Raw genomic sequence first — 26,206 nt, forward strand, 5'->3', positions numbered from 1 at the left:
GTGCGGGATCGGGCAGTGTTTCGTTCTGCTGTGCATGGGGTCGCTATGAGTCGGAAACGACTCGACGGCACTTAACAACAACAACAACAACATTAATATCATGGATTCAAGGGCCACCTGCTGTACCCCTTATTAATGAGTGATCTCAGCTACTATGGTTCTCAGCCTCTCTGTGTTTTAAATTGCTTAGGCTGAGAAACGCAGAATGGTGCTGATGATGGTGTTTGTGTCATGGAATGCTGTGAGGCATTAAATGAGCCAATATAACGCTCTTTGGATCATGTCTGACACTATTGATTATTATTTATTCATTTGATTTTTTTTATAATTTATGAAACAATGAATCATCTTTTTCAAATATAGATTAATCTGTGCTGCTAAAAGCCAACACTTCCCACCTCATTCCAAATCCTTTATTTTTGAGTTGTAGAATGTGATGGGAAGAGGTAAGAAAGATACCTAAGAAATACAGAAGATAAACAGGGAAATGAATCATATCTTCTATAAGAACTTTATACTCTTAATCAGAATACCATGAATCTTTTAGGTCTTGGTAGCTAAAAATTTAATTTCATAGTATGCAAAATGTTATGTGTTAAACTAAAAAAATAAATTCCATGTCAAATATAATAATTTTTTAATGAAGTCATTTTATATAAAACTGTTATATAATAAGGTAGTCAGTATACTTTTTTTCATTGTCTGCTGGCTTTTGTTTATTAGTTTTAAACCTAGATTAGCACTAAAATTGCTTGCTACAATTATAATAAATAATCCCTAAAAGTGCCAGTTTAATACCAACTTAATGCATGGATGTTCAAATAGAACTGCTACATTCTACAAAATATAAGAAAATATCGGAGTTTTATTCCCACAGTGAAAATCTGCACTAAAAGATTTCCCCCAATAACGTGTATCGTGGATGAAAACTTTGAGAACACAAGACAAATCTGGACAGCAGCTCAGGAGTGGAAATATTTGGGTACTATAACAGATTAACTTGAAAGTTAAAGAGAAAAACCTGGTTAGGTTCCCTTCTTCCTGGCCCCCTGAAGGAGGATACGCTTGGTGGGCTCTGTCAGTGTTGGAGAAGCTGATGGTCTAAGTTTAGGTTATTAGAAAGCTCACTTGGTGGCCCAGAGATGAGCAGAATGTGTCTATAGCTGTCCTATAACTGATTCCAGGAATTTAGATTTGCTTAGTGATAGCCCTATAACAGCATGAAAATTCCAGAAAGTTGTACCTATTCATTTGGAACTGAGCAGGTTTAGGTACCGTTTGGGAGAAAGGCTTTTCTCAGAAATGGCTTATATTTTGAAAATTAATCAATTCATCAACAGGTATTTATTACTTTTCTACTTAGTTTTTAGCACTGTGAGAAATACAAATATAATCTCTGACTCTTAAAATGTAGTTCAGGAATCACTGCTAATTAGAGACATCCAGGAGGAAATGGCTTTGTTTTGTGGAACCCTGTTATTATGGGACTTAATTTGAATTTCTGGCTCTTTGTAGTGTAGAGCCACTTAAGGATTGCGTGAAGACTGAATGTGTTTAGATCCTTAGGAATGCTTCAGGCTGAAAAAAGTGAGGGTTTCTGGAGAGGAAAACTTGTGTTTCTTGAATAAAAGTCTTTCTCTGCATGGAGAGAGCCTGGTACCCTGGAAATTGACTTTTGCCTTCATATAGATGAATGGTAAGCGGAGAAGAGACTGCTGAAATTTTTGAAAAAGGTAACCTTGTAATTGCCAGGGACTTCATTGTGTGCCAGGCTAACAGGAGTGGTTTGACAATGGGCATTTCATTCCCATCATCTTGTTTTCATTTCAGTATTTCATATCAAATGTTAATATGCAAAAAAATTAATATGCCAAGCCTCCCTAAAAAAGAAGGCATCTAATGGCTTTTGCACTTCTCTCACTGCCATCAAGTCAGTTCCAACTCATAGCGACCCCCACTGGGTTTCTAGAAGGTAGGGATCTCTCTATTCCACAACACAGGTTAAGCAAGTTTATATTCATTTCACAAATATTCCCCAACCTTCCACCATGTATTTGGCACTTTTAAACACTGGAGATATAGCAGGATGCTAAAATAGACAAAACTGCCTTGCTGTCATGGTGTAGGAGACCAATAATAATCATGATAATAAGTATATTATTGAAAGGTGCTAAGGAGAAAAAAGGAGCTCTGGTAGCTTAGTGCCTAAGGCACTTGACTGCTCACCAGAAGGCTGGCGGTTCAAACCCACCAGCCACTCCTCGGAAGGAAGGTTGGGCAATCCTACTTCCGTAGTGATACTGCCTCGGAAACCCAAGGAGAGGTCGCTATGAGTCGGGGCTGACTCGACGGCAAACAACAACAACAACAACAAGGAGGAAAAAGGTCTGGTGGTGTAGTGCCTAAGGCATTTGACTGCTAACCAGAATACTGGCAGTTCAAACCCACCAGCCATTCCTCAGAAGGAAGGTTTGGCAATCTGCTTCTGTAGAGATAAGGCCTTGGAAACCCAAGGAGGGGTCATTATGAGTCGGATCTGACTCTACGGCAGAGTTTGGGTTTTGATTTTGTCTCCATCATGGTTGCTGTTCAGGTCTGAGAGTCCAAGCCTACATGATTCCTTTAAGGGGCCAGATATGGGCACAGAAATCTTTTGTTATGGCTATGGAGCAGTGACTTAATTTTGTCACCCAGACATTCAAATGCCACCCCATACTAGGGCCTTTCTACTGTTGGGGCATAGCCTGTGCTACTCGGGAGTTCTTCCATCCCCCTCAGAAAAACACCTCCCAAACCCTTTTCAGTCTATAGGCTTTCATGGGTGGGACCGCTTCTCAAATTTTAACACTTTCAACACCTCTCTAATAGCTCAGGCTCCCAAATAGCTGGTTGTTTTCCAGGTGTTGGGCTACCTTTGTTTTTAACTTCAAAACCTATGGTGACAAGGCAGTGATCTTTTGAAATGAGACTCTCAGAAGAAAAGCCCTTCTTTCTTTGTGTCTCCTAAAGCATCAAAAACAAAACAAATCACTCTGTCATACATCTAAATAATGAGTGCATAAATCCATTGCAAATTATTTCTATTTATCATAAGCTGAGAGAATTGTCTGAAAAATATTTTTGTTCCCCTTTTGCCTATTAGTATTGAAATTATTTGTGCTTAAAGTTAATGGTGAGAGGAGGGGCATTCTTTTAAAAATACTGTTTCCCAGGCTGTTTGCTATTATCTCCTTCCCTACCATGGGGTAGTTTCCCAATAGCTTCCAAAAACTAGAACCAAACTCACTGCCATCGAGTTGGCATACCAACCTGTCCTTGGGTTTCTGAGATGATAACACTATGGGAGTAGATTGCCCAGTCTTCCTTCCAAGGAGTGGCTGATGGGTTTGAACCTCCAGTCTTCTGGTTAGCAGTCAAATGCTTTAGACCTACAGCTTAGTTTATCTAAAAATCAGCAAACATTGAAAGTTTGAATCTTTGAAAGTTTGGTGAGCAAAGAAGTCAGGAGAACAAAACAAATAACTCAGGCTCAAATGGAAGAAGAGTGAAAGCTGAGGAAAGGAGATGGAGTACTGAGAAACCTGAAGGGAAGGGATTGTCAGGGGTGGGAGGGACCCCTGGCATCCACAGGATAATCAGACATTTATCAAGGCAATGTGCACCAGTCCCTTTTACAATAGGCAGTAGGGTCAGGCTTAGCATCTCTTGCTTAAAAACTCTGCAGCCTCAGAAGTTATCCAGGTTCCATTTACTTATGGAGATTGTATTATTTTCTTATTGCTCCTATAACAAATTACCACAAACTTTGTGGTTTAAAACAACATAAATGTATTACCATACAGTTATGGAAGTCAGAAGTCTTCCACAGATCTCATTGGACCAAAATCAGGGTGTTGGCAGGGCTGAATTCCTAGGTGGAGCTTTAGGAAGAACCCATTTCCTTATCTTTTCCAACTTCTACGGGCTGTCTGCATTCCTTGGCCTGTGGCCCCCATTTTCCATCTTCAAAGCACCTCTCTAGCCATTCTCTGTTCTTCAATTGCATCAATATAGACTACTCTGTATTTCTGTAGTAGTCACACCTGGCAGCTCTGGTGGCATAGTGTCTAAGGCATTTGACTGTTAACCAGAAGGTTGGTGGTTCAAACCTACCAGCCACTCCTTGGAAGGAAGGTTGGACAATCTACTTCTGTGGTGATACCACCTCAGAAGCTCAAGGACGAATTGCTGTGAGTTGGATCTGGTTCGATGACAGTGAGGTTTTTTTTTTTTTTTGGGGGGGGGGGTGGTTAGTCACATCTACTTCTTTTCAAAGCCAGGAAAATTTCTCTGTTTTTAAGAATTCTTGTGATTAGATTGGGCCACCAGGATATTCCAGGATAATCTCTCCATGCCAAAGTTCTTAATCATATCTTCAAGACCCCTTTTTGCTATGAAAGGTAATAAATTCACAGATTCCGGGGATCAGGACATGCTTACCTTCAAACACCCACTGCCATCGAGTTGATTCTGACTCCTAGGGACTGCCATTGGGTTTCTGCAGTGGTAAATCTTTATGGAAGTAGACTGCCTCTGTTCCTTCCACAGAGTGCCTGGTGGATTTGAACTGCCCCTGTTCTGGTTAGGGGTCAAATACCTTACACACTGTGCCACCAGAGCTTCTGTATGCACATCTTAGGGGTCATTATTGCACCTACCAGAAAGATCAGGTAACCTTAATTGGAACCCTCTGTGTAGGCCAGAATATAAGGCGGTTCATCACCAAGACTACCAGTATATATACCTGTTGAGTTGGAGTCAATTCTGACTCATGGAGACCCCATGTGTTACAGAGTAGTATAGTTCCATAGGGTTTATTTGCCCATCATTTACAGAAGCAGATCACCAGGCCTTTCTTCTGTGGTGCCAGTGGTTGGGTTCAAATGGGCAACCTCTAGGTTGGTAGTTGAGCACAAACCATTTACACTATGTAGGGACCTTATATTTCCAGATTAGACCATGTTAAAGGTTTTTGAAGGCTTCCCTACATACAATTTGAAATGTAGAAATAATATGTCATTTATTCTCATAGAGTAAAGACGTGTGTTTTCTTAAAGGAAAAAAAAATATATGTATGTATGTATATATACACACACATAAACACACACACGTCTTTTTCAATTATATCCCAGTATAAGATAGCAAGAAAGTAAAAGGATGGCCTATAAATTTGCATTTAAGATGCACCCACTCTGGTAGTCTTGAGGTGAGCATTAGGTAGGAGTCACTAGAGTGGGGCAGTTAATTTGACTCTGCATGAACTAGGACCATGATGAAGTCCATGGCTGTCTATCTATCTATCACATGCTATCCCTACCTGATGCTCTTCTGATAAGATGCTTGTAGAATCAGAATCACTGCAAATAGTTCCAAATGGCAGTTCCTGTTGGCCCCCACAATGTGGTTAAGCAGGCCCTCCTTAGATGTAGAGTCTACCTTTGTTTCTTAATAGATAAGGGTCATTCTGCAGAATGCAACCTATCATTCACATGTGTTCAGGTGCTAACACTCACCATGCATCATTGTAACCAGGAACTAGCCCTTTCTGGAGAACTGGCCAGAACTCCTCTAGGAATTTGATTCCACCCTCTGATTCAGATGTATATCTTATTCTTATCTTAACTAGTCTTTTACTTGCTCCCTAGGCAAGCTGAATATGAAAGCATCCACTTCTGGGTAAAAAAGAAAAATGAAGCCTGGGAAAAAATGAGAAAGTAACCCTTGCAATTTATAGGTTGGTTAGGGAGCTCTGGTAGCATAGTTCCTAAGGCATTTGACTGCTAACCAGAAGACCGGTGGTTCAAACCCACCAGCCACTCCTTGGAAGGAAGGTTGGGCAATCTATTTCCATAGTGATACTGCCTTGGAAACTCAAGGAGAGGTCCCTATGAGTCAGGTCTGACTTGATGGCACATAACAACAACCTTCAAAAATAGGCCTCATCTTTTGCTTAGGGAACCCAAAGGAAAGAAATGTAGTGACTGAAATTTTCCACAGACAGGGCTATTTATCCTGTTGTTGCTCCAAATAGGCTGAGTAGTACTTGTTGTTAGATACAGAGTATTGAGTGCTGGTTGGTCACCGGAGCTGTTAGAACTGGTTTCTTCATAGGTCTCATGAGTGAGATAATTAATATGCATAAGAAGTCACATTCTATTTGTGTATAAAAACATAATCAAAGTCATGTAAAGCCTCTAAACACTTGACTTTTCAGAGTTCTCTCCCCTCAGCTATCTCATCTGGTCCTTATAACAACATGGATGGTCATAGATCTCCATTTTATTCTCATTTAACTTGGTTACAGGGTTACTGTGAGCTTAGATTGGAACAAGCTATCTTAATTGCCAAACCAATCCTCTCTCTACTTGATTATGTCGATTAAAAAATAAATCTAACAACTCAAGAGTTAGAGCAGAGTTTTAATGACTTCAGAACTGTCAGAGCTGTAACACCAGTTCTCACTTACAATCTATATTTAGCAGCAATTGACTGTAATTTGGTGAGGGAGATAAGAAAGAAAAGGTGGCAAATCATGCAATATTATATGAAAACATAACAAAATTTTGAAAAATGAAATATTATATAGAAAACTAAGATCTTGAAAAAACAAACACTTTTGCTGCTGTACAAGTTTAGAAATAGCTTATAGTTTATATTGAATGATGAATATGAGGATCAAATGACCAAATGCAGAGATGACCTCTGAGCTTAAATTGCCCAAAATGTAGAGAGCTGAGTCCTTTCTGGTCAATGTAATTGATCCCACCAAAAATAAGGTAAGTAAAATGCATGAAGTGATTTAAATGTGGAGTTCTACTCCTTGCCCCCATGTTTCTTTTCCTTAATCTAGCTAATCTAGATCTATTATATTTATCAAACATTGACATGCCATTCAGGCTTAGAATGATTTTCTGGATCATTTATAAGGTTTGTTCAGGTCAAAGAAGCACACAGAAAACCTGTTTCTTCCTGGCTTTACTTGTCAGTTTTCAGTAAATGCCAATTTCTAATCTTTCAAAAATATACTTTAAAATAATGTGATTTGTCTTTTTTAACCTAATTATCTCTTCCTGACTCTTGGAATGTTTCTGCAGCCAAACTGAATACTGACAGAGAAAAACCTCCTTGAAAAAACTTTCTAAATGCCCATGTTTATTTTGCTGATGATGTCTGTGCTAGGTATGCATACTGCATGTAGTTAAATAGATGAAAGTGGCTTCAGTTTTGGAATAATACATTAGTCTCTGGTGAATGAGGTCTGGTTCTCCTAAAGGACATGCTTATAAAGCCTGCCCAATGCAAGGAGCGTGAAGCAATTGTCAGCCCTTTATTCATCATAGTTGAATGTGTTTCTTAAGGATTCTATTCAAGCAGAGAGTCTGCATACTGGGAAAATTACGTACCAATCATCTTTCCCTAACCTAAAAATAAAATTCAAATGTGGAGAAGTTCACAGCATTCCACCCCCCTCAAACTCCCCCATCGCCACTTGGAGACAAGGCTGAACCAAGAGGAGGTAGTGTGGACCTTCAATGGACTCAGCATCAAGAGTCTGTGCAATAACTTCGAGATCCTTCTCTGATTAGCTGTGTTTTCTCATTTGCATTTGTAGGCTGGAGAACTGGAAAGTCCACATCTGAAAATAAACAAAGCAAAGCAATAAACAGTCTTTGCCATGTTAAGGTTTCATTTAATGGGACAAGTGGTAGGAGGTATTTTTGTTGAAATAATGAGTGGCAGATCATTTTAATTCATAACATATTATGAGTGCTTACCCTTTTAAGAACTTTAAAATGGGGGAGACAATGTCTTTATTCCTCATTTAAGTTTATCAGTTATAGAATTATAAAACTGAGCACTGAACCCAGCTTTCACCTTGAAATGACTTGCTAGACCTGGTGAACTTGAGCTTGTCAGTACAGAGGCAGGTCACCACATATAGTTGTGCAGGCTGTGCATCACACAACTCTTGTGGGTACCTTTCATATAGACTGTTTGTGTTGCTGTCATGGTCAAGCCAATTTTGACTCATAGTGACCCCATGTGACAGACCAGAACAGCCCCACAAGCTTTTCTAGGTTGTAATGTTTACAGGATCACGTCACCAGGTCTTCCTCCCACAGAGCTGCTGTTGGTTCAAACCACCAACCTTCAGGTTAGCAGCTGAGCACTTAACCATTGTGCTACCAGAGCTCCTTTCATATAGACAACAATGTTTAATACTTGTCCCCTTATCTCTTCTACTTGATTGTAAGTTCTAATTCTACTTGATTGTGAGTTTGGTTTATTTTTGCTTTTAGTTTCCAGTGGATACTGATAATACCACTGTATTGAACTTCTTTTTTCTTTATTTCTTAAAGTTGGAATCTGGATTATATAATTTGACATAGTTGAACTATGTCTTTCTTTTCTCTAGCTCCTAGAATAATATCTGACAAATGTTAAGTACTCAATAAATGTTTACAGTAAAGATATTAATTTTAAATTTAAGAATTAAAACTTAGAGTATTAGTTTTATTGTACAAAGTTACCAGTCTTAGTAACTTTGCTTACTGAATCTTGGCAGCTGAAAATCAAAGAAAACTTGGGTCCACTTTAAACAGCTTTTTGGACAGCATTCTGAGCTGGCTCACCTGTCCTGCTGCTCTGCCCCAGTGCCTTAATGATGCTGATTGATATTGTCATATAAATAAAAAGAAAAGGATTTTGGACCAGTTGCAAGCATAAGTTCCCATGAATTATTTTTAGAAATTGGTTCCTTTTGACTGGGGCAAGGGAGATTGGAAAAACATTGAGTGGAGAATTGTGGAAAGAAGGACAAATTTAATCTCTTCCTTATGACTTTTTCATGGGCAGTACGTTATGATGAATGCTGAACAGCAAATGTAATAAATGTCTCAATATCTTGGCCAAGAGCAAGAGTCTAATTACAAGCCATATGGCCTCATCAGCTCAGTGGTTGTGAATTTATTTGGGTTTTATCCAGGTGAGTGGTGGCAAGAGCAGTTAAGCCATAAACAGATTTTTTCTTTGCATCGAATCTCACTTTTTTAGATACAAGGTCAATACGATAAAATCTTCTCCTTTAGATACTTTATTCCTGATTTCTTAGAATTTAACTAAGAGTTTTGGTTGGATTTCAGTTCACTGTGATTCTGCTTGGGAGAAACAAAATGAATTTAGCTCTTATATTTTTTGTTTGCTTTGCCAGAGTGTTAAGAGTTAACTAGTTCCCTTTTGGGTTATTGCCATCTACCTTGTTACACTCTCTCTCTCTCTCTCTCTCTCTCTCTCACACACACACACACACACACACACAGACACACACATGCACACACACAGAGAGGGGATAGGGTTCTGTCTCAAAATGCTCTATAAAGCCTTCTTAGCAGAATTCTGATTTTATTGTGACCGTTAGCCAGCAAAGGAGTATAGAATCTAAATGATCGTGTTTTAAATACACCACTCAAAATCTCACATTGTGGAACTGCTATTATGTGAACATTTGAAAGTAGGGGACATAACCTGGTATCTATTACCTTTATATTTCTAGTTTCAAATTTTCTAAGACAAAATAATTGGGGAGAGGTTCCCTTCAAGGCACCAATTCTCTTCCATTTGATCCTGATTGATTTATAAGAACAATGTGATTTCTAGGATCCCATTGGGCATATATTTTCATTTGAGACAGAGATGGGAATCAGTTTGCAAGTTCTTTAATTCCCATCAAGGAGCTCTGGTAGCCTAATGCCTCAGGTATTTGATTGCTAACCAGAAAGTTGGCAGTTCAAACCTACCAGCTGCTCTGTGGAAAGAAGATGGAGCAGTCTAGTTCTGTAAAGATTTGCTGCCTTGGAATTGACTTGATGGCAGTGAGTTTGGTTTATTTTTGCTTTTAGTTTCCAGTGGATACTGATAATACCACTGTATTGAACTTCTTTTTTCTTTATTTCTTAAAGTTGGAATCTGGATTATATAATTTGACATAGTTGAAAAAGACACAATAACCCAAACAAATCTCTCCTCTCTGCTACCCAATCCCACCCTATATCACTACTCCAGAACAGAGACTGGTACTATGTTACAGCAACAAAATGTACTTAGGTTTTAGTTAGTGTCAAGGGGTAAGCATGTTTGAAATATGCACATAAAAAAAGAAGTACAAGAAAAATTACATATAAAATATGAATTGTTAAAACTATCTCAAGGCAGGTGAAATTTTCCTAATGATTTCATGTAAGTCATTGGATAAAAAAGGATTTGATATTTTGAATTTAGATTTTCACAAGTTAAAAAATGTCTAATAACATGTCGTTAAAAGTGAAATTTGAAGTGTTTTAGCCATTTAATTCAAATCGGAAATGTATTTCTCTGTTGTTGTTGTTGTTATGTGCTGTCGAGTTAACCCGATTCATAGTGACCCCTCCTTGGGTTTCTGAGGCAGTTTCACTACGGAAGTAGATTGCCTCATCTTCCTTCTAAGAAGTGGCTGGTGGGTTTGAACTACCAGCCTTCTGGTTAGCAGCCAAGTGCCTTAGGCACTATGCTACCATTTCCTCTTCTGTATTAGTTTAATAAGGCATAAAAAGACAATAAGGTGTTAAGTAGTTATTATTTTTATTCTGGAGAAAAGATTGCCTCTTATTAGTTTTATGGTATTTTGCATCTTGTCATTTCTGGATAGAAGATTCTGGATTCTGAAGAGTAAAAAAGAGAGATGTTAATCACACTTCTTTAAAATCAATACTCATTTATAAAAAATAAATTTCCAGTTGTGATCTTCATATACTGACCAAATCTCCAAGCACAGCATAATAATTTGCAGCATAGCATTTAGAGGGATAATTATTAAGACTCTAGATCCACTATCTCTTCCCCACCCCACCTATTTCATCCCAATTACTTTTCCCTTTCTTTCTTCCCTCTCACTCATTGCTGTTGAGTCGATTTCGACTCATAGTGACCCCTTCTTGGGTTTCCGAGGCAGTATCTCTACAGAAGTAGACTGCCCAATCTTCCTTCTGAGGAAGATTTGAACTGCCAGCCTTCTGGTTAGCAGTCTAATGCCTTAGGCACTACACAACCAGAGCTCCCTTGAAGGCAGAGTATTATGCTCAGAGGCATTTTGTCCAATCCCCAGTCAGTGAATATTGACCTCTCTGTCCTGCTTTTTCAAAAATCTTTATCTAATATAGATTTTAAACATAAATGTGAAGGTAGATAACAATGTTTTTTTAAAGAAAATTTTCTACTGGCAAAAAGTCACCAAGCTTGAAATTCAGTATTGACAGCCCATTATGATTGACTTGTGTCTCCCCAAAATATGTGTTGGAATCCTAATGCCTATACCTGTGGATATAATCCAGTTTGGGAACAATGTTTAATTTGTTATATTAACAAGTCCATATCAATGTAGGGTGTTAGACCCTGTGTTTAAGTTATTAAAAAAAAAAAAAAATTAGACAGAGAGAGGACAGACAATCAGGGGATGGGGAGGGTGGGGCAGAATATCACCAAGGACCTGAAGGAGACAAGGATCTTCCACTGGAGTAAACAGAGAGAGACACCTTTACCCTAGAGCCACCAAACCCAAACCCACTGCCACTGAGTCAATTCTGACTCATACTGAGCCTACAGGACAGAGTAGAACTGCTCAATAGCGTTTCCAAGACTGTAAATCTTTGCAAAAGCAGACTACTTCAACTTTCCCTTGTGGAGTGGCTGGTGGATTTGAACTCCCAAACTCTTGTTTAGCAGCTTAATGCTTTAATCACTACACGACAGGAGTTCCTTTACCCTAGAGTAGGTGCCTTGAATTCAGCCTTCTAGTCTCCTAAACTGTGAGAAAATAAATGTATTTAAAGCTACTTGTAGTGTCTCTGTTACAACAGTACTAAAACACACTGAGGAAAAATCTTAACAATACCACCTACATAATTTGCAGAGCCTAGTGTAAAGTGAAAATGTGGTATACTTTGTTCAAAAAGTAGTAAGCATTTCAAGGTGATGGTGACAGGAGAGCAATAAACCCAGTCCTGGTTGTTCTTGCCAGTCAATAAGGCAAGAAAAAGAAATAGAAAGGGAACAGATTCAAAAAAAGAAATAAAACTGTCCCAAATTCTCAGACATGTATGATTGTTTACATAAAAAATCCCAGAAAACAAAGCAAGAAAACCCACTACCAGTGAGTAGAATTCCAACTCATAGTGACCTCCAATGGGTTCCAAGGTGGTAAATTTTTACAGAAGTAGATTGCCCTGTCTTCCTTCCATGGAGTGGCTGATGGGTTTGAATCACCAACCTTCTGATTAGCAGTCAAATGTCTTAGGCACTGTGCCACCAATGCTTCTTAGAAAATACCAGGGAGTCTACAAAAACTCTAAACTAATAAGTGATTTTAGCAAGGACACAAGATATCAGGTCAACACACAAAAATCAATTATAAATACTTGCAATGAACAATTGGAAACTGAAATTAAAAAAAAATACCATTTATAATTCTTTTTTGAAAAATGAGATACTTAGGTACACATTTAACAAAATATTTACAAGGTCTGTACACCAAAAATGAAAAAATGCTCATGAAAGAAATCAAATAAGACCTAAGTAAATTGAGAGACATATCATGTTAATGGATAGAGAGATCCAAAATAGTAACCAAGTCAATTCTTCCCAAACTGATTTACAAATTTAATAGAATTCCAAAAAGGAAATCAGTGGGATTTTTCTATATATATGAATGAGCTAATTTTAAAATTTATGTAAAAAGGCAAAGAAACTAGTGTAGCCAAAACTACACTAGTTTTGAAAAAGAAAAAAGTTGGAGGTCTCACACTTCCTTATTTGAAGATTTACTTTACAGTTACAGAAATCAAGACAGTATGATACTGCTGAAAGGATACACATATAAATCAGTGGAACAGAATAGAGAGTCTAGTACTAGAACCACACAAATATGGACAATTGTTTTTTTTAAAAGGTTGCAAAGTCAATTCAGGGGAGAATTGATAGTCTTTTCAGCAAAAGGTATTGGAACAATTGACCATTCATATGAAAAGAAAAAAAAAAAAAAAGAACCTATACCTAAATCATACTTTATACAAAAATTAAGTTAAAATGGACCATTCAATTTAATGTGTACATCTTTGCCCATATTCTTTAAAGGCAGAATTTATCACTCTCATTGTCACTGGAATTAGTGCTTCTAGATTTTCCACTACCATTAGTAAGGTCATTTTCTGCAATTAAAACAAAAATTACCAGACTAAAAAATAAATAAATAAAATAGATCATAGATCAAAACTGTAAACGATAACACTATAAAAATTTTAGAAGAAAACAATGGAGAAAATCTTCAGATGTAGGATTAGGCAAAGGATTCTTAGACATGACAACAAAAGCACAGTTTGATTTCATCAAAAATTGATAAATTTGATTTCATAAAAATTTTGTTCTACATAAAAGCAAAAACATGAATCATGCTATGTAGATATGATAACATTTTGGTAAAACAAACAAAAAACAATAAATATTTGTTGTTGTTATGTGCCATCGACTTGAATCCAACTCAAAGTGACCCTATAAGAAAAAGTAGAACTGCTCTATAGGATTTCTTATTCTGTAATCTTTATGACACTACTTGTCCATCAGTTTGTCGTAATGTGGTTTGTGTGTGGTGCTGGAAGCCATGCCACTAGTATTTCAGATGCCATGAGGGTCACCCATGGTGGATAGGTTTTGGTGGAGCTTCTAGACTAAGACAGAATGGGAAGAGGACCTGGCAATCTACTTCTGAAAAAAAATGGCCAGTGGAACATTATCTGATAAAGTGCCAGAAGATGACTGCTCAGGTTGGAAGACATCAAAATCGACTGAGGAAGAGCTGCCTCCTCAAAGTAGAGTCAACCTTTATGACATGGATGGAATACAGCTTTTGGGACCTTCATTTGCTGAAGTCAGATGACTCAAAATGAGAAGAAATACCTGCAAACATCCATTAGTAATTGAAACATAGAATGTACAAAGTATGAATCTAGGAAAGTTGGAAGTTGTCAAAAATGAAATGGAACACTTGAAGATAGATATCCTAGGCATTAGTGAGCTGAAATGGATGGGTATTGGCTATTTTGAATGAAGCAGTCACACTATGCCAAGAATGACAAATTGAAGAGGAATGGTGTCACATTCATCATCAAAAAGAACACTTCAAAATCTATCCTGAAGTACTATACAACCCTGTCAGTGATAAGATAATATCCATTTCCCTACAAGGAGGAGCAGTTAATACTACCATTATTCAAATTTATGCACCAACCATTAACGAAGATTTTTAACAACTTCTCCAGTCTGAAGTTGACTGGTGATTGGAATGGGAAGTGAAGAAGAAAACAAAAAAGGAAATTGGAAAATATTAATTGGAAATTGGAAATAGTTAATTGGAAAATATGACATTGGTAACAGAAATAATGGCGAACACATGATAGAATTTTGTAAGACCAATGACTTATTCATTGCAGATACCTTTTGTCAACAGCATAAATGGTGACTATACACATGGACCTTGCAGGATGGAAAACACAGGAATCAAATAGTCCATATTTTTGAAAAGAGATGATGGTGAAACTCAGTATCACCAGTCAGAACAAGGCCAGGGGCCAACTGTGGAACAGACCATGAATTGCTCATATGCAACTAACTTAAAGTTGAAGCTGAAGAAATTTAAAAACAAGGCCACAAGAGCCTAAATAGAATCTTGAGTAAGTATATCCACTTGAATTTAGAGGAGAAATAGAGTTAGGTTTAATTGGAGTTTAGTAGGATATGAGTTTGTGGTTTGCAGCAAGTCTATGTATAGGTAATTATTGACAGTATAGGAATGGTTTTCAGGAATACACCTACAGATCATTATGCTAATTCACTTGCCAAGGGGATATGAAGTTGCAGGTCAAAGGTGGTCACATGATATCAATGTGTCCAAATGGACCCTGACCCTAGAAGTATTGGATGGTTAGGGCAACAAGGTTTGAAATGTACAGAATCAAAGGGTGGTCTGTGGAAATTCTTGCAAATCTTACATCTTATACATGAAATAAACTAGATAGGAGTTTTCCTGAATTTGACGATGATATCTGAAAGTTTACTTTACTAGTAATGAGCTGTGAACCTGAAAGAAACTTCTCTCATTTATCAATAATAAAAAACTAATTAAATATGCTAGAGGAGAGAATTATTTTTCTATTCTCCATATAGAAAATGATCTTACAAAATTGTTATATGAAGAGGCAATGGCTATACAACATAAACTCAAAAACTTACTGTCATCCAGTCAATCCTCACTCATAGGACCCCAAAGCGATGAATCTTTATGGAAGTAGATTGCCGCATCTTCCTTCCATAGAGCAGTTTGTGAGTTTGAACTACTAACCTTCTGGTTAGCAGTCAAATGCTCTAGGCACTGCATCATCGTTGTTCCTTAAAACAAAGCTCTACCAAAGCCATAAAACATAGAGGGAAAGTATCATAGAGGTGTGCCAGGAAGCTAATTAAACTATTGCTATTTTTCTAGATTTTATGATATTTTTGGTATTTGTCAGTGTTGTTGTTGTTGTTGTTATGTGCCGTCGAGTCAGCCCTGACTCATAGCGACCCCTCCTTGGGTTTCCGAGGCAGTATCACTACGGAAGTAGGATTGCCCAACCTTCCTTCTGAGGAGTGGCTGGTGGGTTTGAACCGCCAGCCTTCTGGTTAGCAGTCAAGTGCCTTAGCCACTATGCTACCAGAGCTCCCAGTGTTAAGTTTTGTAATTTTCTGTGATTTCTTTCACTAAAATATTCATTTTTCAGACCTAATTTTGTGTTTGTAATTTTGTACTCTTTCATGCGAAGAGTACTGTCCAGATTGTACAAGTTTCAGGCCCCACAAAACTGCATACCAAACCAAACCCACTGCCATGGAGTTAGATCCGACTCATAGCGACACCTCCTTGGGTTTCTGAGGCAGTATCGCTATGGAAGTAGATTGCCCAACCTTCCTTCTGAGGAGTGGCTGGTGAGTTTAAATCGCCAGCCTTCTCGTTAGCAGTCACATGCCTTAGACACTATGCACAGGAACTTTTAAATATTTAGATAGGAAAGCACTTTTCCTTTCAGCTGAGGATTCTGAATAATACAGTCAAATGGCATTAGTGGTTTACTCATCTGGAATCTGACCTCTGTGATGGATTTGGTAGCTCTTGGGTATCAGTGAAAAGGCACATAGATTTATCACCAATTCTCTGTAGGAAGGAAACCTGGGTTTACTTTGGCACCTAGTATGAATTTCCATTCCAAGATAGAAATCTTCTGCAAAGAACTTAATACAGGGTCTATTTAAGTGATCTTCTGGAGCTTTTATCTGATTTAAAAAGAAGAAGGACTATGAAGCTTTTCAGAGAAGTGTGAATGAGTAGATTTGGACATCTAGGTTTGAGACATCTATTTTGGTTTTCCCAATATAAAGGAAAAGTTAAGGTTGACACAGAGGAGGAGGATGACACTGTTGTAGCTCACTGTCTCTTCCTATCCTCAATCAAGTACTGAACTCCCACTGAGTGCTCAACCAAATACTGAACTGGGTTGATGGTTCTTAAGGGAGATCCTATGGAAAATGGTATCAGGGACCCCTGACATGGTCTTATAACAGTTTATCCATCTTATAAGAGCAGATAGGATTAGTACTCTGGAATTATCACTCTTAAACAAGTTATGCCAAGGTGGCTGATCTTTCTGTAAAAGAGTTTTCATGCATATATCTCTGTTTAATCCATTTATTAAGGATCCTGCTTGCTTGCTCTTTATGGTATGTATGTCCTGATCTTCTTGCCTGTCTACTTATATATCCACCCATATATCAGTGTTGCTATTACTGACAAAGCAGTAATGTATATGCAGTAGTATTTGCCTTTATTGTATGTACCTCTTGTGCACCTCTCCGTGTCTTCCTTTTCCTTAGTGTTATTGTGCTAGTCACATGTTTATGTTATATTGCTTTTCCTTTCACCTATATCAAAGCTATCACTTAACTATTCATCTATTTTCCCTCCTATTCCTGGTAATCAAAAAAGAAAATTTCCTTCCCTGTGTAAACCTTTCCTTGACTTTTTATAATGGACTCTATGGGTGGATACATAAGTAGACAGGCAAGAAGATCAGGCATGGATAGGTGAAGAGGGATGCACCCACGACCATACATAGATTTGGCAGACAATATTCCTGTGTATGTATTTGTAGTGCTATAAAAATGCCCCTATGCAGTTTAAAGCTAACAGCAGGCAAAGTTAGGATAACTTCTTAGCCATAACTAAGCACCTTGAGGAAGTGAGTTGCTTGGCCTATGGGCTAGGGATGATGGTTTTGGGAGACATCAAGCTCAACTAACACAACATAATATATAAAAATAATAAACTGGGGTCTTAAAAGCTTGCAAGTGGCCATCAAATATGCAGTTATTGGTCTCTCCTCATCTGGAGCAAAAAAGAGTGAAGAAAATCAAACCAAAAACGAAACTCACTGCTATTGAGTCAGTCCTGACTCATAGCAACCCCTCCTTGGATTTCCAAGGTGATATCTCTACAGAAGTAGATTGCCCAACCTTCCTTCTGAGGAGTGGCTGGTGGGTTTGAACCACCAGCCTTCTGGTTAGCAGTCAAATGTCTTAGACACTATGGTACCAGAGCTCCCGAAGAAAATCAAAGACACATGTAAACAGTCCAAAGGACTAATGAACTGTGAAAACCTCAGCCTATATGACCCTGAGGCCAGAACTAGGTGGTGTCTGACTACCAATGCCAACCAACCACTTGGAAAGGGATCAAAATTGGAGATCCTGGATAGAGTGGGAGAAAAACGTAGAACACAACTCAAAGTCACAAAAAAGACCATGCTTACTGGTCTGATAGAGACTGGTGAAACCCCTGAGATTATGGCCCAAGTCATTCTTTGAAATCCCTCCCATGGCTTAACTCTCAGCCAAACAATAGACAGCCTACTAGCTGAACACTTACACCAGGGAGATGTACCACTTAGAACAATCAACCATGGGTGATTAGAAGGGCAGCAAAAAAAAAAAAAAAAATCCATTTTCCCCTTTATGTCCTAAATAAGACAAAAGAAAAATTGTATTTCACCATGGGACAATGATTTGGCTCCAGGGAAAATTAAATTAAGTGTCAGAACAACCCAACTGTTTTCTGGATTAGTTACCCAGTGATCTCCATGGAAAGGGATGACAGTGCAGGAAAACTCTGTCCTCTCAGACCTCCCAAGCCTGAAGGAATCTGGGATTCAGTATGATTCACATGATTGAAGACTCCTCTCTTTAAGTTGGAATCTATGTGGGCAATAACTGGACATTATTTAGCATCTCATTTCATAGGGAATAAAATGTGTGTGAGAGCTTTAAATAGCCTCTAGTGTTTCGTGTCATGAAATGTCTATCTCATTGTGTTCAAAAGAATCAGAAAATGGAATGAAGTGCCCCATTCTGGATTTTGGCAGTTCTGACAAAAATGGGCCACTTGGCAACTGCATCTGAATTACTTTATTTTATTTTATTTGGTAGTTATTTTATTGGCTGTCCAGGGTTCTCTGGGATTTAGTGATACAGGGTGTAAGTCAGAGTAATGATGCGTTCTACAGGAGAAAATGATGGCAGAGTTATGGCCGTAAGAGGAAGCAGGAACAATGGCAGGTTTGACCCCAACTTCTTTAATCGAAGGCATTTCCTGAAAACAGAAAGTGTTGCTCGTTGTGAATTCTTTGAGATTCTGTCTTTCTTTACATTTTTTTTCCTTTATCATTTCTAGGTAGAATGAATTTGAAGAATCAAGTAACACACCATTGCCCCGCACACACACAAATGCACTTGTGGAAGCAGTTTAGAAAAGCCAGTGTTGTTGTTGTTGTTATGTGCTATCCAGCTGGAGCTGACTCATAGCAACCCCTCCTTGGGTTGCCCAGGCAGTATCACTAGGAAGTGGATTGCCCAGTCACTCCTGGGAAGGAAGGTTGGGCAATCTACAGTAGTCATATTTAAATGAGGCAGTATTTTGATGCTGGTTTGAGGATCCTTGACTGTGTGGATTTAGAAGGGAGCTGAATTTCAGGGGAAGGAGGAGCACCTTTCCCACCAAAATTCATTATTAAGGAATCAAATAGAAGGAAAATCAAGGATTGAAGACTTTACTTGATGTCCATTTCCTTCTGATTCAATGTCGTTAGGTGCTGGTAAGTCAAGTTTTGAGTCACAATGATCCCACGGAGTTTTCTACGTTGCAATCTTTACAGGAACAGATCAACAGGTTTCTCTCCCATAGAGCCACTGGGTGGATTTGAACTGCCAACCTTTCTGTTAGCAGCCGACCACTTAACTATTTTGCCACCTGGTCTCCTGATTCAATAGAGATCCTAAAGCAACAGGTCAAAATACTTTTTCTGGGAGAATTTTTAGTTCTGGTTTTCCTGTCTCAGGTTATGCTCCCCACCACCAGCTTCCTTGAACCTAACTCTCTCTTCTACTTAGATCACGATTCACACTGTGTTCACTTTGTGATCAGCATATATTGTCATTTCTTTCAAAGGTATCAGGTTCCACTTTTCTCTATGCCTGGTGAATGTATCTTTCCTTTCGTCCCCCCCAAAAGAGGTACCAAAGCTGACATTCTGTGGGATTCCCCCCATTTGATTGTTGGTTCCCTTGCCCTTGGTGATAACCATTGCCATGAGACATGGTACTTGGCCAGGTCTATGGAGGGATACCCAGTACCTCCGTTCTCATCTTACTCCACCTTTTTCCATGTCTGTCTTGATTTGCTCCTCGAGGTCCTCTGGGGACATGTAGAAGTCCTCTTCTGGCACTGATGTCTTGGGCCGGCACCGTCCACAGCAGCAGTTGCAACAGCAACACAGACAGCAGCAGAAATAGCAGCCTGTCAGGAGGCCAATAATTACAAACAGGGTCTAGAGGAAAAACAGAGGCAAAGCAAAATGGGATCAGGGATGGGAGGTTGAGGAGAAATCAAGTCAGCTTCCATGTACCTCCAGAGACTGCAGACATCCAAGGTTCCCCCTCAGATCACATGTTTCCCATCATCCTTACACCATGTAAGGAGCTAATCTTTTAGTTTCCTTGGTAACAAATGCCTCATAAAGTTTTATCTAACAAGTTAAACCCAGAGGAAATGGAAGAAAGTCAAAGTGATGAAGTACAACATTTTCTTCTGTATTCTTAAGCTACTGTGATCATTCTTAAGAACAGAGCAAAACAAAACAAAAAACAAACAAACAAAAACCTCTGCAGAACAAATGAGCTAACCAAGCCTCCCAGCCCAAGGGAATTGAATCATTCCCACCACAAAAGAGCTCTATGTTATCTTCCTCTTCTGCCCCCATGGTTCCTATTAGTCACCAAGTCCTGGAGATTTTCTCCATGATATCTCTTGCATCTCCCCCTTGTCCCTGTTGTTGTTGTTGTTATAGCAACCTCTCCTTGGGTTTTCCGGGGCAGTATCACTACAGAAGTAGGATTGCCCAACCTTCCTTCCGAGGAGTGGCTGGTGGGTTTGAACCTTAGCAGTCAAGTGCCTTAGGCACTATGCTACCAGAGCTCCTATCACTATCATGGCCAAATAAACAAAACAAACTCACTTTCGTTGAGTCGGTTCCTACTCATAGTGACCCCCATTGGGTTTCCAAGGCTCTACATCTTTATGGAAGTAGATTGCCTCATCTTCCTCAGCGAAACAGCTGGTGGGTTAGAACTGCTGACCTAGTTAGCAGCTAAATGTCTTATCCACTACGCCAGCAGAGCCCCTTCTATGATGTCCAGTTGGGCTTTCAAACAGATCCTCACCATCTCTGGTCTGAACAGTTCAGCACCTTCCCACCTGGCCCTTCCAATTCTTGCCTCCCTCTAACTCTGTACATTGCCACTGGAGTGAGATTTTGAAGCACATCTTCTGGCTCTCCTGTTTCTAAGGTCAGACCCAGCACCTGTCACAATGCACAAGGCCTCCGTGACTTGTCCTCTCTCACATACCACCTTTTCCCACACCAACTTTATTTTCCTATGGCTTCATCTGATAGAAGACCCCCTCTCATTCCCCTAACACATACCTAAAAACAAAACAAAACAAAAAGACATTCGCTGGAAAGTTGACTCAGATTCATGGCGACTCCGTGTGTGTGAGAGCAGAATTGTATTCCATAGAGTTATCAATGACTAATTTTTCAGAAGTGATTGTCAGGCCTTTCTCCAGAGGATTTGAATCACCAACTTTCTGGTTAGTGGCTGAGTGAGTTAACTGTTTGCACCACCCAGGGACTCCAACAAATACCAACTCGGTGTTTAAGACTCATCTCAAAGATTCTTCCTATGATGTCTTTCCTGAGCACCCCACATGGCCCTCCTAAAAAAAGATTACTTCTGCCTTTGTACCCCAGTTGTATGCCACATAAATAATCTTCTACCATGCGCCTTTTTGCTAACACTTTAGAACACTGATCAGTTTAGACATCTTTCTCATTATATTAGACTATGAGCTGATATGTTGTTACTAGGTGCTGTCAAGTTGATATCAACTCATATTGATCCCATGTGACACAGCAGAACTGCCCCATAGGGGTTTCTAGGCTGTAGTATTTGTAGAATACAAATTTGTAGAATACAGATCACCAGGTATTTCTCCTGCAGAACTGTTGCATGAGCTCCACCTCCAACATTTCAGTTAGCTGCAGAGTGCGTAACTGTTATGCCACTAGGCTCCTTGAGCTAATATTGAGAAACACTTTGTTTTAGAATCACTTCTAACTCACAGTGACCCTATAGGACAGAGTAGAACTGGGAATAGGGTTTCCAAAGCTGTAATCTCTAAGGAAGCAGAAGCAGGCTATCATATCTTTTTCCTCTGGAGAAAAACCAGCTGGTTTGAACCAGCTAGTGGGTTCAAACCACTGATGTTTCAGTTAGCAGACGAGTTCTTAACCACCATGTCACCAGGGCACAGCATTAGGAGCATTTATATACTTTAGGCTAAAATTATACGTTATTCGTGTTTGAATCCCTTCTACCTAAACATTTACTGACCAGCATATGGTAAAACCAAAACCAAACTCACTGCTATCTAGTAGATTCTGACTCACAGTGACCCTCTTTGGGTTTCCGAGGCAGTAAATCTTTACGGAAGTAGATTGCCCAGTCTTCCTTCTTCTGCAGAGTAGCTGGTAGGTTTGAACCACCAACATTCTGGTTAGCAGTCAAATGCCTTAGGCACTGAGCTTCCAGAGCTCCTTTCAGCATATGGTAGACATTTAAAAGTATTTACTGAGTTAATGAAAAGGAGTTCTAGTAATATAGTGGGTAAGGCATCTGGCTACTAACAAGAAGGTTGGTGGTTCAAATCTACCAGTTGCTCCTTGGAAGGAAGGTGAGATGATCTACTTCTGTAAACATTTACAACCTTGGAAACCCAAAGAGTTAATGAATCTATAATTACTGGAAAAACAAATGACTTGCTCCTCCTAAAAACCGCACTGGGATTTTGCCACAAACCAAAAAAGGGTTTGCTCTTAAATTTACCATAACTAAAGATGACTAGGGAGCTCTGGTAGTATAATGGCTAAGACACTTGCCTGCTAACCAGATGGCTGGCGGTTCAAACCCACCAGCCACTCCTCGAAAGGAAGGTTGGGCAATCCTACTTCCGTAGTGATACTGCCTCGGAAACCCAAGAAGGGGTCGCTATGAGTCGGGTTTGACTCGACGGCACATAACAACAAAGATGACTAAAGAAACTCTCCTGACTCCCTCAATCTGAAGTTATAGTAAAGCAATTTTTTGTGAATTTGGCAAAATCAATTTGTGATTATATTTAAAATATATTATTTGAAATAGAAAGCAATTAGCTTATAAGACTTTGAATCCAAATGCAGATTTTGTCTAGTCAAAGGAACAAGAGGATAATGAACAGCTAGGTAGGTGTGTGTGAAGTCCTTTAATAATTTGTGGTAGAAATCTTTCATGTTGATGGCCCTAGCCCAAGACCTCATCTACTTGACCTGGCCCAGTTGTGAGTGGAACCCAGGAATGACTTGGGGTGGGGAAGTTTTAGATACAACCTTGACACCTATGTGTTTTCATACTCTTAGGCAAATTACTCTGAAAATAAAACTCAAGATTCTCGTCCTCACCAAGTGCCTCCAAGACCCTCCTGTGCTGTACTCCCCAGCCATAGCCCCAGGATGCTCCTCCTTTCTCTATTCATTATGTCCTTTTGGTTTTTATCATGCAATTCCTACACTGCTCTCTTCTCTGAAAAGTCTGCCATTCATAGTTTTCTTTTTCTTGTTTTAACTATCCCAACTAGATTGCCTGCTTATTGCATGAAATAGCTTTGGTTCATCCCTGACAGTGCTTATCACAGTAGTAGGAGTCTCTGGGTGGCGCACACAGTTAAACACTTAACTACAGGCTGAAAGGATGGAACCCACTCAGAGGTGCCTCTGAAGACAGGTCTGCAAATCTGCTTCTTAAAGATCACAGCCTTGAAACCCTATGAGAAGTTGTACTCTGCACACATGGAGTCACCATGAGTCAGAATCAGCTCAACGGCAACTAATAAGTAACAGTTGTTGTTGTTGTTGTTGTTATGCGCCGTGGAGTCGACCCCAACTCATAACAACCCTTCCTTGAGTTTCCAAGGCAGTATCACTACGGAAGTAGATTGCCCAACCTTCTAATATTCTTAAAATATATTTTGTATGTGTGCTTTGTCTCTCTTTGTCCCCATCCACTTGATTAGTATGCCCAGAGTTTTATAAATTTAATTGATCTTTACAAATATAAGCTTTTGGTTCAATTGATTTTCTCTATTGTTTTTTGGGCGAAAGCTCACAGAGCATATTAGTTTTCCATTCAAAAATTCATACATATTTTGTTTCATGTCATTAATTGCAATCGCTGCAATGTAACAGCACTCATCCCATTTTTTCCCTGTGTTTCCCATTTTCATTCATCCTTCTTTCCTATCCCTTCCTGCTTTCTGAACTTTGTCTCTGGGCAAATACTGCCCTTTTGATCTCATATAGTTGATTGCTGGAAGGAGTGCATTCCTCCCTGGTGTTATTGTTTGCCTTATACAACGGTCTGTTGTTTGGCTGAAAGCTGAACCACTGGGTGAGTTCAGTTCCAGGCTTGAAGGGTAATTAAAGGCCATGGTCTCAAGGGTTCCAGCAGTCTCTATCTGACTAGTGAGCCTGGTGTTTTATGATTTTGAGTTTTGTTCCACATTTTCCCACTCACTCTATCCAGGACCTTTTATTGTGATCCCTTTCAGATTGATCGGTAATGATAGCCAGGCACTGTCCAGGTCTTCTGGTCTCAGGGTCATGGAGGCGAAGGTTCAGGTGGTCCATTACTCTTTTGGACTAATTGTTTCCATGCATGTTTTATTTTCTTCACTCTTCTTTGCTCTGGGTGGGGAGACACCAATAGTTGCAACTTACATGGTCATTCACAAGCTTTTAAGACCCTAGTCACTACTCATTAAAGTAGAATGTAGAACATTTTCTTTGTGGACTATGTTGTGCCAATTGACCTTGATGTCCACTGAGACTAGTCTTAGCCCTCAGGCCTAGTGACTCATTCCATCGAGGAATTTGGTTGTGGCTAAGAAGTTTCATAACTTTACCCGATATGCTCTACTATATTCATGGAAATAGTTGCAGCATATGTAAATACATACGTAGAAATATTCTTTGTCAAACCTATATATATTCGTGGGTGTAGTCCCATTCGCCTTTCCACATTGTTCAGTTTCTCTGTCTACCTATTTGTCCACTCATAGAATATTGTTATTAATGTTACTGCAAGATTATGTATGTGATATTATTTACTTCTGTTGCCTTTAACTCTTCCTGCAGTGTCTTCCTTTGCCTTGATCATTTTGTGCTGACCTCCTCCTTATAGTACATTGCCTTCCTCTTCAGACTAGTTAATATGTGTCTACCCTCTAGTTAGTTATTTATCCTCCATTCCCCTCCTACTCCTGGTAACTATCAAATAATGTTTCTGTGTGAAAACCTTTTATTGACTTTTTATAATAGTGATCTCATACAATATTTGTTCTTTCGTGATTGACTAATTTCAATCAGCATAATGTCCTCTAGGTCCATCCATATTCTGAGGTGTTTTATAGATTCATCATTATACTTTAACATGAGTAGTATTCCATTGTGTGTATGCACTATAGTTTGTTTATCGGTTCACTCACTGATGGGCACTTACGTTGTTTCCATCTTTTTGCTATTTTATATAGTGTTACAGTGAACTTGGGTGTGCATATATTTATTTGAGTCATGGCTCTTATTTCTGTATGATATATACCTAGTAGTGGAATTGCTGGATCATTTAATATTTCTATTTCTAATTTTTTCAGGAAGTGCTCTACCATTTTCCACAGTGGTTATACCATTTTACAGTCCCACCAGAAGTACATGAGGGTTCCAGTCTCTCCACATCCTTGCCAGCATTTTTTTTTTTTTCGCTTTCCTATTAATGCTGGGTTGAGATTTTTATTGTTATTTTCATCTTTCTAATGACTACTGATTCCAAGTGTTTCTTCATGTATTTTTGGTTGCCTGAATATCTTCTTTGGTGATGTGTCTGTTCATGTCCTCTGCCCATTTTTTAATTGGATAATTTGCTTTTTTGTTGTTGAATTGTTGATGTTTTCCATACTTTTTAGAAATTAGTCCCTTATCCCGTATGTCATTGCCAAAATTTTTTGCCAGGGTGTAGGTTCTCTTTTTTACTCTTTTGTTGAAATATTTTGATGCACATAAGTGTTTAACTTTTAGGATGTCCCAGTTATCTAGTTTGTCTTCTGCTGTTTACATGTTTTTTGTTATGTTTGATATATGTTTATGTCTTGTAAAATCCCTAAGATTGTCCTTATTTTTTCTTTGATAAATTTTATAGTTTTAGATTTCACAATTAGGGTGCTGGTCCATCTTGAGTCAGTTTTTGAAGATGGTGTGAGATATGGATCCTCCTGTTTCATTTTTATGCAAATGGATATTCAGTTTTGCCAGCACCATTTGTTAAAAGAACTATCTATTCCCCCCATGTAATGAGT

General features: G+C 38.9%; 1 protein-coding gene across 1 annotated transcript in view; it reads right to left on the minus strand.

Annotated features, from left to right (window-relative positions):
- Positions 1 to 7,583: 7,583 nt before the first annotated feature.
- DNAJC5B (DnaJ heat shock protein family (Hsp40) member C5 beta) overlaps positions 7,584 to 26,206 on the minus strand; it is a 74,873-nt gene continuing 56,250 nt past the window's right edge. The window contains exons 3-4 of the mRNA XM_007949735.1: positions 19,862 to 20,033; positions 7,584 to 7,675 (exon numbers count right to left, since the gene is read on the minus strand). Of these exons, the coding sequence (XP_007947926.1) occupies positions 7,584 to 7,675; positions 19,862 to 20,033 (264 nt within the window). The remainder of the gene's footprint in view (positions 7,676 to 19,861; positions 20,034 to 26,206) is intronic.

Source organism: Orycteropus afer, unplaced genomic scaffold, assembly GCF_000298275.1.
Source record: "Orycteropus afer afer isolate SDZICR_OR568_19922 unplaced genomic scaffold, OryAfe1.0 scaffold00252, whole genome shotgun sequence".
In the NCBI taxonomy this organism is placed as follows: Eukaryota; Metazoa; Chordata; class Mammalia; order Tubulidentata; family Orycteropodidae; genus Orycteropus; species Orycteropus afer.